Genomic DNA, 18,556 nt, shown 5'->3' on the forward strand with positions numbered 1-18,556 from the left:
GGGCCAGCGGGTTTTTGCTGTCTCCTGTCTCCCCCGGGCCTCTTGCCTGTCTCAGGCTCCCTGTTCTGAGCCTCACTTCCTCTGTTCCCAGGGGGTCTTAGGGAGCTGGGCAGGGTGAGTAAGGGCTGGTTCTGGGGGGAGTCCCCTCCCTCTCCAGACGCCCCCTGGTGGCCCAGCCGTGGGGGAGGGCCTCTCCCCAGCAACCGCCACCTGTGGGCTCAGCCCTCACGCCTCAGATGCAGAGGCAGGTGAGGAATAGAGGTCCCCTCCCAGCTGTGGGCTGTGTTCTCTGCTTGTGCCCTGGTGGGGCGGCCCTTTGTCCCAGCCCCAAAAGGCCAGGCCTGGAGGGGAGGAGACTGGAGACCAGGTGAGGGGTACAGTGGAGCGGGGTCTGGGCTGGTAGTGGGGTGTAGGCTGGGGGGTTGGGTGGGAGGCCAAAAGTGTTGGTTGAGGGACTGAAAATGCCAGGGTGAGGAGTCTGCCCTCCCTGAGGGACAGTGGGGAGGCCGGGAGGGCACCAGCTGTCCCCCACCCCCACCACAGGGGGATTGGAGCCCCAGTGTGGAGGAGAGGCCAGACCGACTGTGCCTCTGGCCCTCCTCTGGATGTGGGCTGTGAGCACGTGCTTGGGCCTTGCTGCTCACGAGGGCCCCAGACGTGCTGGCTGCTTTGTGGTCAGGACCCCCCATGCAGCCCTGCCCTGCCCACCCCAGTCCCGGACTGTACCCCCTCTGAGCTGGTCAGTCTGGGGCTCCCTGGGCAGGCAGCCTGGTCCCGGCGTGCCTGCCGGCCTGCTGGGTTATGAGGTCACGGTCACTGGCCAGGCTGGCCAGGCCCAGCTGGGCTCTCAGCCATGTGGGCAGCGCCCCAGGAGGGTCAGCGGGGTTGCTCAAGGGAAGTGGCCGGAAGCGGCCAGGCTCTGCTTACAGGTGTGGGGGGGGCGGGGTCTGAACCGGACACAGCTCCTTGGGCTAGGCTCCCTGGGGGGTGGTGAGAGCATGGGGGTCTGGGACAGCCTCCCCAGGGTGAGTCCTCGGGTCCCTTCTCTCCTTGGAGTCAGGAGACCGTGCCTCAGCTCGTCCCTCGGCTTGAAGGACGCAGGGCCAGAGGGGCCACCGGGGGCTGGGACTGGGGGCCATTTGTCCTTGGCCTCTGCTGCCACTCACCCCCGGCCATCATGGCACGCAGCAACACCCTGGCCTCCTCATACTGAGCCCCCCAGGCTCCTTTCTTCTGTCTGTTTTTAAACAAACACTGTGGCATTGGCTTCCAGCAACACGGCTCATGCTGAAGTCTATAAACTGTTTGGGTGTTGGGGTCTCCTTGGGATAAACTCCACTTCCTATGGCCCGAGGCTGACCATCTGGCCTGACCTGGGCCAGGCTGCAGGCGCTGTGGGACAGGGACAGGAGCTCTGGTGGGGGTGGGGTGGACCCCAAACCCCCACTTCAAGGCAGGGGACCCAAGACAGCATGTGGATGGTTGGGGTGTCTGAACTCCCCGCCAAGCCCAGCTCCATTGAGCTGGTGAGCTCCTATAGAGCTGTCAGATCGCCCAATCGCTGAGAATCCCCCTACACGCTCCATTCTACACACCTGTGTGTTGGGCACCTGGCCCCACAGAGTCAGGGTTCCTGGGACCTCTGCCTGCCCACTCTATGTTTCCAGGTTTTATTTTTCTTTCCAGCAGTGGCTTTTCCACTCCTGGAGTGGCAGCCACGTGTGGCCTGTTTTCAGCTCCCCATTGTATGGATGGATGGCCATTCTTATTTACCCAGCTGGGGGCCTGAGTTGACATGCCCACTAGGCCACCTCACCCCCCCCACTTCCCACTATGGCATTTATATTTATCAAGGTTTCCAGATGGGGTCTCCAGGGAGAGGGCAAACCCGGGGTGCTGGCTCAACTAGATTCAGCACACAGGGCCCTGAGGCTAGTCCAACAGTCTGGGGTGGTGGTCCAGGAGGTCTGGGTGCCCCTGGGAACAAAGGGGGAGGTGGTCCGGACGCCTGGTCTAGGAGGGGCTTCCTGCTCCACCCGACCCGGCTGGGACCCTGGCCCATCCCTGGGAATCAGCAGGGGGCCCTGCTTCCGGCAGGGTCAGGCTGAGTCACAGGCTGCCTGGTGATTCATGCTGGTGGCCCAGCGGGTGGGGGCAGGGTCCTCCTTCCCCAGGACAGGGGCACAGGGCCTGGCTCAGGGCAGAGGTGGAGTGTACTGGCCCTGATGACCTTGTACTCCCAGAAGCTCCAGCATCAGCCCTGTCCTTGGTATGTGGGTGCCTGAGCCCAGGAGGCTTCCTGCCTGCAGTGCCCTCCTGCACCCCCGTCCCTGGGGCTATGGAGACCCCCAGGGGTCTTCAGCAGCGGCTTCCTCTCTGGCCCTCCCTGTGTCTTCTGACTCCAGCCCATCCCCTGTTTGCCCTCCCCCCGCCCCCCAATCTCTGCCTCTGGTGTGGCTTTGGGTGACCTTTGCTTGCCTGCAGGAACAGGTGGCCTCTTCTTTTTGGAGATTCCCTGTGCCTTCACACCCTTTCTTCAGGTCTTGCACCCTGACCCCTGGCCTCTGACCTCTACTGTGTTTGTCCCACTACCCCCTGCCCACCCTGGACCATCTAGCCACTGAGGCCTGGGGCGCACCCAGGTTCTCCAGGCTCCGCCACCCGCTCCAGGCAGCGGTCACAGGGCAGACCCCTTCCTGGCGAGCCCGGCCCTCCGAGGTCAGGCTGGGGTGGGGGGCGTGGCCGAGAGGCGGGTCCGGCTGCTGTCCTGGAGACGTGCCTGCCCCAGAATAGCCAGATTTTTAAAAATAACTCAGGAGGCTTTTGTTTGGCTTTTGCTTTAGAAGACTTTTTTTCCTTTTGCGCAGAGCTCTGTAGCAGCGGGAAAGGTCAGGGGAGCTGGCAGCTGAGCAGAGTGAAGCGGGCGGGGACAGTGTAGGGGGGGCCGTGTCCAGGGAGGCCAGGGGTCTGCACTCGCTCTGGGTCGTGCCGAGGGCGGCTGTGCGGCTCCCCGAACCAGATCGGGGACAGATGGGAGAGCTGAACATATGCCTTCCTATCCTTCCAGCCTGCTGTGACAGTGAGACAACCAGGTGGACAAATGGACGGAAGGCAGGGGTCTTCCTTGGAGCGCACCCAGAGGGCTGGGCCTTGGGGGGGGGGGGGCGGTAGTTTTCCTGCTGCCCCTGTCCTGCCTGATTAGCATCTTCGAGTCAATATTTGTGCAAGTGCTCTCAGCTGGGAAAAATGTGTGCGGCCCGCCGACCTGGGGGAGGGACCAAGCTGGCCACGGAGGGTGCAGCCTGGTGGCCTCACTAAGGGAAAGGCGGGGGTGGGCCCCACGGGGCTCGGAGAGAGGCTTTAATCTCTCTGGGGGCCTTCTGTGGCAGCCACGCTGTCACCCCCAAAACAGCCTCTCCGTGTCCAGTGCACACTGAGGCCCCCACCCTGCCATGTCCCCCTTCCTCATGAAGACCCCTCCTGGCACAGGGGCCATTTGCGGTCCCCAGGGCTTCCTGGAATGCCTGAGGGGTTGGCCAAGGTGCCTGCCAAATGTAGGGTCTGTACCCCCAGAGACTTGAGCCCTTCCCCTGACTGGGCAGGGCCAAGTGGAAGATGATCTCAAGGCCTGGCAATGGGTGAATAGGCCCTCACCACCCCCCCCACCAACACACCCCGGGACAGGCCTTTCCCTGCAAAAGCCAGGCCTTCCTGGAAGCGCAGGGTTAGGAATGGGTGTGTCTCAAGGTCCTGGGATCTCACAACCCCCGCCCCCTGCCCTACCCCCACTCCTGGATTCTAGGCGCCTGGTCTCCTGAGGGCTGGGCCCTGAGGGGTCCATGGTCCCCTCACTGTCCCTCGAGGGGTTACCACAGCAGCTTCAGGCTGACCAGGGGAGGGGGTGACTGTGGGCACTGGGCAGCCCTAGAGGGGACCCCTGCTCTGTCCCTAGGCTTAGGGCCTGGCTGACTGACAGACCAGCTGGTTCCAGAGCAGTGGACACTGGAAAGGGCCTGTTCCCCTGGGCTGGGCAGGGTCTCACTGAGGGGACAGTGAGTGGCCTGAGGTGCAACGTTGCCCTTGAGGCTGGTGAGCATGCCCACCTGTGAGCAGGTCTGGCATGGGGGTGTGACTGAGGGCCCTCAGGGGTGGGGCAGGCATCGTCCATGGGTGGGGTGCTCACTAGCTGTGTCTCTGCCTTTCGTCTACGGCTTCAGCTCTCCTCGTGTACAGACTGGGCACCGGGTTCTCCGCCAGCCCTGCCTAGGTCTCCTTAGAGCCCAGACTTTGCACATAGAGAGCAGCTCAGAAAATGGCGCCTCATCTTTGGCTTTGGGGTGGAGGTGGGGGAGCAGAAGGGGTCATTGGCGCTCTAAGCTGAGGTCTGGGGCACGGGACAGAGAGACATCCAGGGATGCCGACCTCTGGCCCAGAGGAGAGAGACAAGGGAGTGAGGTCAGATTGAGACCCAGGGACGGAACAGTAGAGGTCAGCCTGGGTCACCTGGCAGGACCTTGGGGGTTCTGGGTGCCTCTGTATGAACAGCCTCCCCCGTCCCCCTGGCCAGGTGCTGCCCCAAAGGCTGGGCCCAGCAGAGCTCCAGCTTCTGACTCCTGGGCTGGCAGGGTCTCCCTGGCCCAACTTTAGGAGGGCCTGTGTTTGTCTGTCTCCCCTCTTGGGGCCTTGTGCCAGTGGCAGGCAGAGACTGGGCCCTGGTGGATCCTCGCTGCCTGCCCCTGTGGCCAGTCAGTGGGTGAGTTGGGCAGGTCCTGAGTTGGCTCTGAGGATGATGGGGTCACCAGGATGACTGTGACAGGGGCCCCTATCCTGGGCAGGGTTCATCGGCCTGCTGTGCAAGGAGGCCAGGCTCCTGGGAGCTTGGGACATCATCTGGCCACCTTCCCAGGCCAGCCACCAGAGCTCTGGGGACAGTGGGATGAGCTTCTGCCATCACTTTGCCCAGCCCCACTGCCTGGGCCCTGTCTGACTCCAGCCCCCATCAGGCTTGTGTGCAGCCTCAGCTGGGGTGGGGCTGGGGAGGGGGTGCGTCTGAGCCCTAAGGCACCCTCAGGCCCAAGAGGGGAGCCCTCCAGAAATGCTGGGTTCTGCTGGTCATCTCTATGTCCCCGGTGCAGGTCTCACTGGCCCTGGGCTGGCCTGTAAGCCGAGGGGCTGCTTCCTGAGCCAGCTGGCCCTCTTACCTGGGTGTATCTGGCCCCTGAGGGCAAGCCTACAGATATCTCCTGGAACCTCACCTCACAGGGTGGGGGCAGCCCTCCAGGTTGTTTGGGGGCCCCACGTGGCATGGAAGGGGTCTCAGGGGTGTTCACCCACCATCCGGCAGGTTTTCCATGTGGCCTACGTGCTCATCAAGTTTGCCAATTCCCCTCGGCCAGACCTCTGGGTGCTGGAGCGGTCCACGGACTTTGGCCACACCTACCAGCCCTGGCAGTACTTTGCATGTGAGTCTCCCGGAATGAGGGGCTGGCAAGGGGGGATACCCTGGGTGGGTGGGCTGCCAGTGCTGTGCTCTCAAGGCCTCTGGATACCAGGCCTGCCCTCACGCCCGGCTTCTAGGTGGGCCGGGCTGTGGGGTGCATATTCCTGAAGGCAGGTGGGGGTTCAGGGCCTTGTGTCCCTGACATGGCACTGCTGGGTCCATCTCCTAGCTCGCTGTGGACTGGCCTTATGCTCCAGCAACTCCCGAGGTGGCAAAGGCCACCAACTTAGCTGCCCCATCAGGGAAGCACGGGAGCGCTGCGCCCCTGCTCACTGGTTGGCTCTGCCATGTGCCACCCTGACCAATCATGTCCATGCGACTTCGATTGGGTGGCCCTGGAACTTGTGTCCCCCTCAAGCTCCAAAGCCCAAGAGTGAGTGCAGGGCAGCCCTATGAGGGATAGTCAGGATGGGTGCCTCAAGGGTGGGGTTGGGGAGGGACACGCAAGGGGACACTGCAGAGAGAATGGCAAAGGCCTGGACGGTCAGCTCGCCAAGGGTGGGCAAGTTCAGAGCCTCGGGGCAGGGGCACCCTGGGTCCTGACGCGCCCTCTGGAGGAAGCTGCGATGTGCTCCACGCTCTGTTCAACAAAACCCTGAGGGTGGGCCGCGATCCTGCATTCCGGTTGATGCTTCCTGCTGGCTGAGGCCATGGGGCTCCCGGAAGACAGGGCGTGCAGGGCAGGAGGGCACTGCCTCCTCCAAGGGCTTCCCCAGAGCGCCGCGCGCTCACCCTCGGCATTCCCGCAGCCTCCAAGAGGGACTGCCTGGAACGGTTTGGACCGCAGACGCTGGAGCGCATCACGCAGGACGACGACGTCATCTGCAGCACCGAGTACTCGCGGATCGTACCTCTGGAGAATGGCGAGGTGGGCCGGCGGGACGGCGCGGGCCATGCGGCCTGGCGGTCAGTGACGGCACCATGCCCCCGCCTGATCTGCGTCCATCCTCAGATCGTGGTGTCCCTGGTGAACGGCCGCCCAGGTGCTATGAACTTCTCCTACTCGCCGCTGCTGCGTGACTTCACCAAAGCCACCAACATCCGCCTGCGCTTCCTGCGCACCAACACGCTGCTGGGCCACCTCATGGGCAAGGCGCTGCGGGACCCCACGGTCACCCGCCGGGTGAGCGGGCTGGCAGGCAGGCAGGCGGGCGGGCGGGCCTGGTGTGGGCGGGCAGGGCCACGGGGGCTGGGGCTGCTGTGGGCGGGGCCCCGTGGGGCCGGGCTGCTGTGGGCGGGGCCACTGGCGCTGGGGGTTGAATGAGGCGGGGCCACCTGGGCTCAGGGCAGGAGCGGGTCGCCACGCGCTGACGTTGCGGGCCCTGCTCAGTACTATTACAGTATCAAGGACATCAGCATCGGCGGCCGCTGTGTCTGCCACGGGCATGCGGATGTCTGTGATGCTAAAGACCCCACAGACCCCTTCAGGTGAGACCTGCAGCTCCCTACTCATCCCCCCGTCTCGTGCTCAACCTGAGGGAGAGGAGGCCTGGTTTCATCGCCCCTACACTGGCCCCTTGCCCCTCGTTTTCCCGTGGCCTCAGTTTCCCCGTCTGCACAGTGAGGTGGAAGGGCAGGGCCTAGTGTCTGGCTTGGGTCTCTGCCCTGCTGCCCACAGAGGTGGAGCCTTACCTGGACCTGTGACCCAGATACTCCTCTGGGGGGGGGAGCTCTCCCACCTTCCTTGAGGACACAGATTATACGCTCCCTGCCGCCCCACCCTGACCTGAATCCTCAACACAGGCAGAGGCCGAGGCTCAGGACAGGGGGCAGCCCAGAGACCCCCATCTGACACGCTCAGCGGAGGCTCTGAGCTCAGCCAGTAAGGCAGGGCTCAGGAACCTGCGTCTTTAACAAGCTGCCACTGGTGCTATGTGACTAAGTGGCTCCAGTGCCATGAATTCAGCAGTGATTACTCAGCTAAATTATCAGCTGGAGTCTGGCACTAGGCCAGCTCTCCTCCTGGCTCGGCAGTGGATTCATCCGTGTATTCACTCCTCCCTCCCTTCTTTTCTCTTCCCTCTTACCTCTCTTCCTCCCTCCCATCCATCAGCAGCTGTGTGTGGAGTTAACACATGCTGGGCTGTGTTCCTGTTCCAGAGGCACAGGTGGGCTTCCCGCCCCACCCCAGCAGCCCCTGTTCTGGGCAGGCAGGGAATGGGAGGCCTCTGCCCAGCACAGAGGTCCTGGCAGGGCTGAGGGCTCTGGGGCATAAAGCAGGTCCAGGGCTGGACAGGCGATGCTGGAAGAGGCAGCAGAAGCCTGCCAAGGGAGCCTGAGGCCAGGCTCCTGCAGCCCCCACCCTCTGTCAGTCACCTCCTCCTGCTGATTCCCTCGCCTCAAAATCATGCAGGCCCCTCAATTTGGGGGTTTATCACTGTGTCCACATCCTAGTTGATAGGGAGATGGATGAAACCCAGACAGTGCAGAAGCTCACCCCTGTTCTCATAGTCAAAAAACACCAAGAGGTGAACCCTAGACCTCCTCAGGCGTGGCTGATGGGTCTGTAGGGGGAGGGGTACGATCACACTGGTGCAGGGCCCCAGGACCCGTGTGGCCCATGCAGGCTCAGTGTGGCCCTGGGCGAGGATTTCTGCCCACGGCTTCAGGTGCTGAACCCAGGCGCAGCTGGTTGCTCCGGGAAATTAAGTGCCAAGTGGGACTCATGATGGTTGTTTAGGGCGCCAGCTGGGCGGCCAGATCAGCCCCCGAGGAGAGGCAGGCCTGCCTGTGCCTGCCGGGAGGGCGTCGGCATCTGCCCTGACTCACCTGCACCTGGGCATAAACAGAGCTCTCCTCACCCTGCAGGACGTGTGGGGTGTCTCCCCCAGAACCTCAAGTGCCAAAACTGCTCGCACACCCCTGCCCTGCAGCGTCAGCCTGCTGTGTCCTCCCTGTGTTGTGTCTCCTGCCTCTTCCACGGAGGCTCTGCCCTACCAGCTGCTGTTCTCTGCCCCTCAGCCTCTACCACCATCACCTCCACCCCCACCTGCATCCTCTCTGCCCTCTCTACCACCATCATTCTGAGTGCCGACTACCTGCCCAGTCTGTGCCCAGCCCCCAGGCACTCTTCCCCACCCCTCGGTTTGGAAGGCACTTGTTTTGTTTCTGTTGTGCCTTAGTCTGTTCAGGCTGACAGAATGCCAGAGGCTGGGCGGCTTATAAGCCAGGGAGACTTATTCCTCACGGTTCTGGAGGCAGCTGAGGCCCCCTTCCTGGTTCATAGGTGACTGTTTTCTGGCTGTGTCCTTGTAGTGTGGGAGGGGCGAGGGAGCTCTCCGGGGTCTTTTTATTTTTATTATTATTTTTTTTTTTATTTTTTTAAGATTCTTTTTTGTTTTAAAGCATTTTATTTTTGGCTACGCTGGGTCTTTGTTGCTTCTTGGGAGCTCTCTCTAGTTGCAGAAAGCGGAGTCTATTCTTAACTGTGCTACTCGGGCTTCTCACTGTGGTGGCTTCTCTTGTTCCAGAGCACAGGCTCTACGGCACATGAGCTCAGCAGTTGCTATGCGGGCTAAGTTGCCCCACAGCATGTGTCCTTCCGGACCAGGAATTGAACCCATGTCCCCTGCTTTGGCAGGCAGACTGCCAACCATTGGATCACCAGGGAAGTCCTCTTTGGTGATAGTTTAGCTGGCTGTAGAATTCCTGGTTGATGGCTATCTCTTTCCACACTTGAGAAGTGTCGTTTCACTGTCTTCTATTATAATCTTTAAATACTCTCTTTTTATGGTTTCGACCTGATTGCTCCATGAAGTGAAGTCCCTGCTGTTGGTTGCATCGACTGACCCCACTGGGTTGTTTCTGTGCAGATTTTCAATAGGGCTTCACTTGTGTGATGACCATGTGCCCTAGATTGGGAAGAATCCCTCCAGTGTGGTTTTCCAAGGACTTTTGACAGATGCCCTAATCTTTGTGTTAATCTCTTGGTTAAGGGGTACACTGACAGTGTTCAGTCGCTCAGTCATGTCCAGCTGTTTGCGACCCCATGAACTGCAGCACGCCAGGCCTCCCTGTCCATCACCAACTCCTGGAGTCCACCCAAACCCACGTCCATTGTGTCGGTGATGCCATCCAACCATCTCATCCTCTGTCATCCCCTTCTCCTCCTGACTTCAGTCTTTCCCAGCATCAGGGTCTTTTCCATTGAGTCAGCTCTTCGCATCAGATGGCCAAAGTATCGGAGTTTCAGCTTTAGCATCAGTCCTACCAATGAACACCCAGGACTGATCTCTTTAGGATGGACCGGTTGGATCTCCTTGCAGTCCAATGGACTCTCAAGAGTCTTCTCCAACACCACAGTTCAAAAGCATCAATTCTTCAGTGCTCAGCTTTCTTTATAGTCCAACTCTCACATCCATACATGACCACTGGAAAAACCATAGCCTTGACTAGACGGGCCTTTGTTGACAAAGTAATGTCTCTGCTTTTTAATATGCTGTCTAGGTTGGTCATAACTTTCCTTCCAAGAAGTAAGCATCTTTTAATTTCATGGCTGCAATCACCATCTGCAGTGATTTTGGAGCCCAGAAAAATAGTCTGACACTGATTCCACTGTTTCCCCATCTATTTGCCATGAAGTGATGGGACTGGATGCCATGATCTTAGTTTTCTGAATGTTGAGCTTTACATCAACTTTTTCAGTCTCCTCTTTCACTTTCAAGAGGCTCTTTAGTTCTTCACTTTCTGCCATAAGGGTGGTGTCATCTGCATATCTGAGGTTATTGATACTTCTCCCAGCAATCTTGATTCCAGCTTGTACTTCATCCAGTCCAGCATTTCTCATGATTTACTCTGCATATAAGTTAAATAAGCAGGGTGACAATATGCAGCCTTGACGTACTCCTTTTCCTATTTGGAACCAGTCTGTTATTCCATATCCAGTTCTAACTGTTGCTTCCTGACCTGCATATAGGTTTCTCAAGTGTACATTTTTGAAAAATCAAACACCAGCCACAGGGCCTTGGTCGTGGATCCTCGGGGCTTCCTATGATGGCCCCTCTGTGGCAGGTTATTCCTGGTCCCTCCCTGGATGCCAAGGAGCAGTAGTGTTGCCTCTCCAGGCTCTGTATGTAGCCCCTTGTGCAGGAAGGGAGGGGCTCAAGTGGATTTGGAGCTCTCAGTCTCTTCTTCTTGGGCTGGCTCCTGGGGCCGGCTCAGGACTTGCAAGCACTGTGGTACTGGTCTAGGACTGAGGCGCACACGGCCCTGGGGTGGGGCTGTTCTTCCTGCTCCCCCTTTGACTGAGTTGTGGAGGTGTGTGCCGAGGGGAAGGGTGGTTCTGTGCTCAGTCCTCAGCTGCAGCCAGCTGTCCCCCTGCCCACTGAGCCAGCAGGAGCTGCTCTCCAGGACAGTAGGCTGGATTCCAGCCCTTTGACTGGAGTCCACCCCCGGCTGGAAGAGGAAGCAGTTCTTGGCCACTTGCCCCTGGGGAGGAGCCCTGGGTAATAGGGGCGTCTGGCTGAGCCCAGGGCTGCCTGCTGAGCAAGACCCAGACCTCAGAGTTGGCCCAGGAAAGCTGCAGACTTGGCCTGGATCCTGGCTCTGATGGGGAGGGTATAGCTAGAACCTGAGGGGCCCAGGGCTCAGACTCACCTGTGGTCAGGGGCCACATGCATGGACCATGCCATGCTCTGCCTGAGCTCCCGTCCTCCATGAAGTCCCTACACAGCCACTGCCTTTCTCCGGTCCCTCTGGGTCCCTGGTGGGTCTGAGCCCTTCCTGTGCCCATGTGTCCCCTACAGGCTTCAGTGCGCCTGCCAACACAATACGTGTGGGGGCTCCTGTGACCGCTGCTGCCCCGGCTTCAACCAGCAGCCATGGAGACCGGCAACCACAGACAGTGCCAACGAATGCCAGTGTGAGTGCCCCTCCACACGCCTGCATGGTGCTCACACATGCTCAAATGTACTCATACCCACACAATGTACTCTTGTACTCACATCTCATTCTTAATACTCATGTACACACACATGTTTGCACGCATGTGCATGTGGACATGTGCTCACACAGTACACACAGCATTCATACACATTCACACATGCTTATACATGCTCAGAAGAGTGCCTGGCACACAGGCAACATGGCACACTCCATCACCTGAGTCTGGGGTCACCTGCAGTTTATGGGACGTGCCTGGGGGTCCCAGTCTGGCGGGGGTCATGGAGGCCTGGCCACAGCTGAGCCTCTTGCTCTCCAGCCTGCAACTGCTTTGGTCACGCCCATGACTGCTACTACGACCCAGAGGTGGATCAGCGCAACGCCAGCCAGAATCAAGACCAGGTCTACCAGGGCGGGGGCGTGTGCATCGACTGCCAGGTGGGTGGGGCTGTCGCTAGGTCTGTGGTGAGGGTCTTGGGTAGGCAGGGCCTGCACAAGGCTGGGGGCAGTGGGTTCCTGGACTCAGTGGCCCTGTTCATCGCAGCATCACACCACGGGCATCAACTGTGAGCAGTGTCTGCCTGGCTTCTACCGCTCCCCAGACCACCCACTCGACTCACCCCATGCCTGCCGCCGTAAGTGGGGGTGACCGGGTGTGGTCGGGGTGGGGGTGTCCCAAGGGTGTTCAGGAGCAGGGTGTGCCCAGATTGGGGGTCCTGGGGCCTTTGCAGCTATCTGGGAGGCCATGGCTCTCATCCCACATCCCAGGTTGGGGGGTGGCAGTGCAGATGCTGACCCTCCTTGGAGGCCTGAGAGCTCTCGGCTTGGGGTCCCCTGACTTCCCACACCCACTTAGGCTGCAACTGTGAGTCGGACTTCACAGACGGGACATGTGAGGACCTGACTGGCCGCTGCTACTGCCGGCCAAACTTCACAGGGGCGCGATGCGACGCTTGTGCTGAAGGCTTCACTGACTTCCCACACTGCTACCGTGAGGGCGTGACGGGGGGTGGGGGGAGTGGGCAGGCACCTGAGTATCCCCCGATACTGGGCTGGAGCCAGTGGGGAGGGGGGGAACCCTTTCATCCTGCCTGTACCTCTGGTGATGTGGGGAGACCCTGGCAGCCAGGTGCTTACCCCACCTCGCTGACTGTGCTGTCCCCTCCCTTAGCGGTGCCTTCTTCCTCCCACAATGACACCGGGGAGCAGGTGTTGCCTGCCGGACATATCGTGAGTAAGTGTCCCTCAAGATCCCCATCCTGCCCTAGGCCCCACTGGAGCAGTGGGGCAGAGTGGGCCACACCCAGGCCCACAGAGATGGGGTGCAAAAGTAATTGTGATTTTGCATTGTTGACCTTTGCTGTTTGATATTGGAATACATTTTTAAATGTGGTTATGTGATGCATCATTTTAGTGCACATTTCTTATTTTATATTCTTTTTGCTAATGACTTATTGAAAGTTGAAAGTGTTAGTTGCAAAAAAAAAAAGAAAGTGTTAGTCGCTCAGTCACGTCCGACTCTTTATGACCCCATGGACTGTAGCCCACTGTGCTTCTCTGTTCATGGGATTTTTCCAGGCAAGAATACCAGAGTGGGCTGCCATTTCTTTTTCCAGGGAATCTTCTTGACCCAGGGATTGAATCTGGGTCTCCTGCATTGCAGGCAGTTTCTTTACTGTTCCCCAGGGGAGTCCTAATGAGTTATTACTTGCTGTTTGTGAAAGTGAAAGTTGCTCAGTCATGTCCGACTCTTTGCAGCCCCAGTTTATTTTACATTTATTTTGGATTAGAGAAAAGATACTAGGCAAAAATCAAATTTCAGCAATTTTCCTATTCGAGTTCAAAGTGGGTTGTAAAGCAGCGGAGACAACTGGCAACATCAACAATACATTTGGCCCAGGAACTGCTAATGAACATAAAGTGCAGTGGTGATTCAAGAAGTTTTGCAAAGGAGGCAAAAGCCTTGAAGATGAGTGCAGTGGCCAGCCATCAGAGTTGACAACAACCAAGAGAATCATCGAAGCTGATCCTCTTACAACTACATGAGAAGTTGCCAACTAACTCAACACTGACCATTCTACAATTGTTCAGCATTTGAAGCAAATTGGAAATGTGAAAAAGCTCAGTAAGACAGTGCCTAATGAGCTGACCACAAATTTTTTAAAAATCATTATCTTTAAGTGTCGTCTTCTCTTGGTTTGTGCAACAACAGCGAACCATTTCTTCATCTGGAATGTGATGTGTGACCAAATGTGGATTGTATACAACAGCCAGTGACAGCTAGTTCAGTGGTTGGACCCAGAAGAAGCTCCACAGCCAAACTTGCACCAGAAAAGGTCATGGTCACTGTCTGGTGGTCTCCTGCCAATCTGATCCACTACAGTTTTCTTTGAATCCCGGCAGAACCAATACATCTGAGAAGTTTGCTCAACAAATCGATGAGATGCACCGAAAACTGCAATGCCTGCAGCCGGCATTGGTCAACAGAGAGGGCCCAATTCTTCTCCACAACAAAGCTCGGCCACACATCGCACAACCAACACTTCAGAAATTGAACGAATTGGGCTAAGAAGTTTTGTCTCATCTGCCATATTCACCTGACTTCTTGCTAACCAACTACCATTTTTTCAAGCATCTTGACAACTTTTTGCAGGGAAAATGCTTCCAACAACCAGCAGGAGGCAGAAAATGCTTTTCAAGTGTTCATCAAATCCCGAAACACAGATCTTTATGCTACAGGAATAAGCAAACTTATTTGTATTGATTGTAATGGTTCCTATTTTCATTAATAAAGATGTGTTTGAGCCTGGTTATAATGATTTAAAATTCACGGTCCCAAACCGCAGTTACTTTTTCACCAACCTGATATTTCCAGTTTGTTCACTTTGTCTTTGGTTCTTTTAATTTTGTGCAAATAATACATATTCATTCTAGAAAACCTTAAAAAATATAGGAAAGCGAAAAGTTAAAGAGAGTTATCCAAAATCGCAACTCCTGCAAACAACCCCTCCTCCCTCTGCGTGTGTGCTGTGTTTTTATAGACATCCACGTGCACTGTGTGCACTTTTGTGTAATTGCGCTTTCCACCCACACCATCCTGTAAACACGTCATTTCACATTCTACATTATGTACACAGATGTAGTTCTTGTTTGACCAACTCTCAATTCTTGGTAATTTAGGTTCTTTCCAGAGTTTTTAAAAATAACACCATTAAAAAAAAAAAACACACCATAGTAAACATCCTTGCAGCTAAAGCTTTCCATGAATTATTAACTATTTCTGCAGGACAGTTTCCTAGAAGTAGGTTTTGAAACATTTTTGGCTGCATGTTGCCAAACTGCTCTCCTGGCAAAATCGTCTGCCTGGGTGGAGTGGCATCATTCATGTCACTCGTGTCAGAACGTTGCTGTCTCTGCACAGCAACATTCATTATTATAGAAATCTTCAGTTTTCCTGGAGTTGGGGTGCACCTTTTGGTTGGTGGCTTATCAATGTCTAATTGGCCAGTATTTTCCTTTCACAGCAGCTCAAGATAGTGGTGTGTCCTGTAACTGGTTCTTAGATCTGATGGCATTTGGTGTTTCCTTGGTCTTAGCCATATTTCTTTGCCTCATTTGAGTTTGAATCTTCTCTCATGTTTCTGGACTCTTTCTGTTGCTTTCATGTGTGAATTTCCCATTTGAGGTCATGGCTCAGTTTTCTTTTCACTTGTTTGCTGCTGTAAGCTCTTTCCACATTAACTATAGTATCTATGTCTCATGGGTCACATGCTTTTCTCCCAGTCAGTAATTTGCCCTTCTTGTTATTTTCTTCATGTGAATCTGATTAGACCATGGACATCTTAGGTGATGGTTTTAATTTTTTTTATTATGCATGTTCATTTTCTACCTCATCTTAAGTCAGTTTTGGTTACTTATGTTTTCTTAGCAAATTTTGTTTATATCATTTGGATTTTAAAAGGTGTTGGCATATAGTTATGCACAGTGTTCTGTACGTGATTTTCAAATTTCCTTCCGTTCCTTTTGTCTGTTTTTCTTTTCTTTCCTGCCTTCATGAGATACAACAGAAGTTTGCTGAGTTTTTTAGTGTTTTTGAAGTACAGCTTAAGGTTTATATTGATAAGATCTGCTGGGTTTTTCCTCTGGTTTGGGAGAGAGATTTTATTTCCTAATATAGAAAAATTTGAGCTAAAATCTATCTTTCTCTCTCCTCTCTTTTGTTGAGGTATAATCCTAAATCAGTATGTTAATTTCAGGTATGTAACACAAAGGTTTGGTATTTCTAGACATTGTGAAATGATCACCACAGAAGGTCTAGTTAACACCTGTCACCACATAGAATTATAATTTTTTCCTCATGATGAGAACTTTTTTTTAAATTTGACCGAGAACTTTTAATGTCTACTGTCTTAGTTAGTTAGTTAGTTCAGTCACTCAGTCGTGTCCAACTCTTTGCAACCCCATGAATCGCAGCACGCCAGGCCTCCCTGTCCATCACAAACTCCCGGAGTTCACTCAAACTCATGCCCATCGAGCCGGTGATGCCATCCAACCATCTCATCCTCTGTCGTCCCCTTCTCCTCCCGCCCCCAACCCCTCCCAGCATCAGGGTCTTTTCCAATGAATCAACTCTTCACATGAGGTGGCCAAAGTATTTGCTACTTTCAATTATGCAGTATGTTATTATTAACTACTGTTGCCATGCTGTGGGTCATATCCCCATGACTTATGTAACATTGTATTTGGAAGTTTGCATCCTTTGACTCCCTTCACCCATTTTGCCCAACTCCCAATCCCCGCTTCTGGCAATTATCAACCTTTTTTTTAATATCCACTAGCTCAGGGTATTTTTAAAGATTCAGTGTGTGTGTGTATTTTTTAAGATTCTACATATAAGTGAGATCATACAGTATTTGTCTTTTTCTAGTTTCTTCTGACTTATTACCATTTTCATAGTTTCTTGCATTATTATTACTTTTAGTTTCTCGTAATTATCCACAAAACATTTAAAGCATTTTTTCTCAACCAAGGCTGATTTTATTCTGCAGGAAAATGTCTGGAGACATCTGTGGTTATTATAACTGGAGGATGCCATGGTCATCTAGTGGGTAGGGGCCAGGGATGATCTAAATATCATGCAGACCACAGGACAGACCCACCCCAATAGTCATCCAGCACAGAATGGTACTGGTGCCAAGGTTGAGAAACCCAGGGTTAAAGCTATGAATTTGCTTCAGAATGTGGCTTTGGCTAGGTGTATCCCATAGAGTTGATATGCTGTGTTCTCACTACTGTTCCTTTTAAATTGTGTATCATTTCAGTTTTCATTTTCCTTTTCACCTGAGTTGTTTAGAACTGTGTTTGTCATTCCAGATGGTTAGATTTCCATTCTGTCCCTTCTTTTTATGGTTCTGTTTTATTTTACTGCACCATGGTCAGGTTTGGTAGCCTGAAAATTTCTACTTTTTGTCTTTGGATTTTGAGGTTTTCTTTCTCACCTGGAATGTGATCCCTTTTAGATTGCCCGAGAATGTTTGACAGGAACTTGTGTTCTCTGTGGGAATAGATTTGTACACATACGTTTATTAAAGGACATGTTAACTATGCTATTTAAACCCACTCTGTTCTTAGTTTTTGTCACATTCTGAGAACAGTGTATTCAGTCTTTCTCTCTTTGACAGTGGTTTCGCCAAATTTCCCTCCCAATTTCAGTAGTTTTAGTTTTCAGTATCTTTGGACCATGTTTATCCTGTTCTTAGAGCTTTGGGTTTTCAGCATCTTTTGGGGGGCAAATCCATTTCCTCCACACACAACATCCTTCCTTGTCTCCATTAATGCTCGTGCCTGGGCTCACCACACTCCACGCTCTCCTGTTTGGAAGCTCTTTATTTCTTGTCCAAGTCCTTGGTTCAAGGTGCATTCTTTCAAAAGGGTGCGACCAGATTCTCCTTCAAGAGTCAAATCGATGCCTTTGGGTTTATCCCATGAGAGGAGATGTGGCCTGGCAGAGGGACTGTGGCTGCTATTGGTTTGGGCTTGCCCCTGCCCCAGCTGTTTCAGTTCTTTCATTCTGCTTAAATTTTTGCTTTCTTGACTTTTGCTGGATTGACTGCAAAACTTGTTTTGGTTGGCTTGCGTTTTCTTCTCTGAGGGTTTGCAAGTTCTGTTTCTATCTTCTGGTCTGGGCCAAGGTTACCTGTATGTTTTGACGAATAATGAACCATTATTTTGTGCTGCAGTCACAGAATTAAAAGACAGTTGCTCCTTGGAAGAAAAACTATGACAACCCTAGACAGCGTTTGCTGACAAATGTCCACATAGTCAAAGCTCTGGTTTTTCCAGTAGTCATGTACAGGTGTGAGAGTTGGACCATAAAGAAGACTGAGCCCTGAAGAATTGATGCTTTTGAACTGTGGTGCTGGAGAAGACTTAGGAGTCCTTTGGACAGCAAGGAGATCAAAGCAGTCAATCCTAAAGGAAACCAACCCTGAATATTCACTGGAAGAACTGAAGCTGAAGCTGAAGCTCCAGTACTTTGGCCATCTGATGTAAATTGCTGACTCACTGGAAAAGACCCTGGTGCTGGGAAAGATTGAGGGCAAGAGGAGAATGGGGCAACAGAGGATGAGATGGTTGGATGGCATCACCAACTCAATGGACATGAGTTTGGGCAAACTCCAAGAGACAGTGAAGGACAGGGAAACCCGACATGCTGCAGTTCATGGGGTTGCAGAGAGTCAGACACAACTTAGTGACCGAACAATGAACCATTATTTATTTTATGTCAGTAACAAAAATAATATTAGTCCCTTTTTGTGCATCAGTTAAGACATCTAGCACACTTTTTCTTCCTTCTTCCTAATCTCCAGAATTACTTACAAAGAGTAGAATTTTCTCTTTGTCTTGTTAAGATTTTGTTTTTGCATTTTCTTTGGTTATGTCAACACCTACAGTTGACTTGGTGTCTACATTATAAACAGTTAATTATGTGTATATAAAATGCTCTTGATTTCATTGCATGCCACTGTTTTCCTGAAACATCCACTTTCCCTTGTTGGCCTTTTTAAAGTCTTTCTCATTGTGCATAAGTGCAGTGTTAAAAGGCAAGGAAAGGAGTTTGTGGAGAAGGGAGGTTTTGAGCAGGACAGCTGCAGGGCCTCTGAGACCCCCGTCCCA

The 18,556-nt window shown here is 53.9% G+C and overlaps 1 protein-coding gene across 3 annotated transcripts in view; it reads left to right on the forward strand.

The window, feature by feature from the left end:
* Positions 1-18,556, forward strand: part of LAMA5 (laminin subunit alpha 5) — a 52,780-nt gene that overhangs the window by 8,151 nt on the left and 26,073 nt on the right. For 2 of the 3 annotated variants that reach the window (XM_065921659.1, XM_065921657.1), the window contains exons 3-11: positions 5,345-5,462; positions 6,250-6,368; positions 6,453-6,623; positions 6,831-6,928; positions 11,245-11,360; positions 11,700-11,818; positions 11,925-12,015; positions 12,237-12,371; positions 12,552-12,614. In XM_065921659.1, the coding sequence (XP_065777731.1) occupies positions 5,345-5,462; positions 6,250-6,368; positions 6,453-6,623; positions 6,831-6,928; positions 11,245-11,360; positions 11,700-11,818; positions 11,925-12,015; positions 12,237-12,371; positions 12,552-12,614 (1,030 nt within the window). The remainder of the gene's footprint in view (positions 1-5,344; positions 5,463-6,249; positions 6,369-6,452; positions 6,624-6,830; positions 6,929-11,244; positions 11,361-11,699; positions 11,819-11,924; positions 12,016-12,236; positions 12,372-12,551; positions 12,615-18,556) is intronic. The other variant, XM_065921658.1, reaches the window with a different exon arrangement.

Source organism: Muntiacus reevesi, chromosome 2 (genome assembly GCF_963930625.1).
Source record: "Muntiacus reevesi chromosome 2, mMunRee1.1, whole genome shotgun sequence".
NCBI classification, from domain to species: Eukaryota; Metazoa; Chordata; class Mammalia; order Artiodactyla; family Cervidae; genus Muntiacus; species Muntiacus reevesi.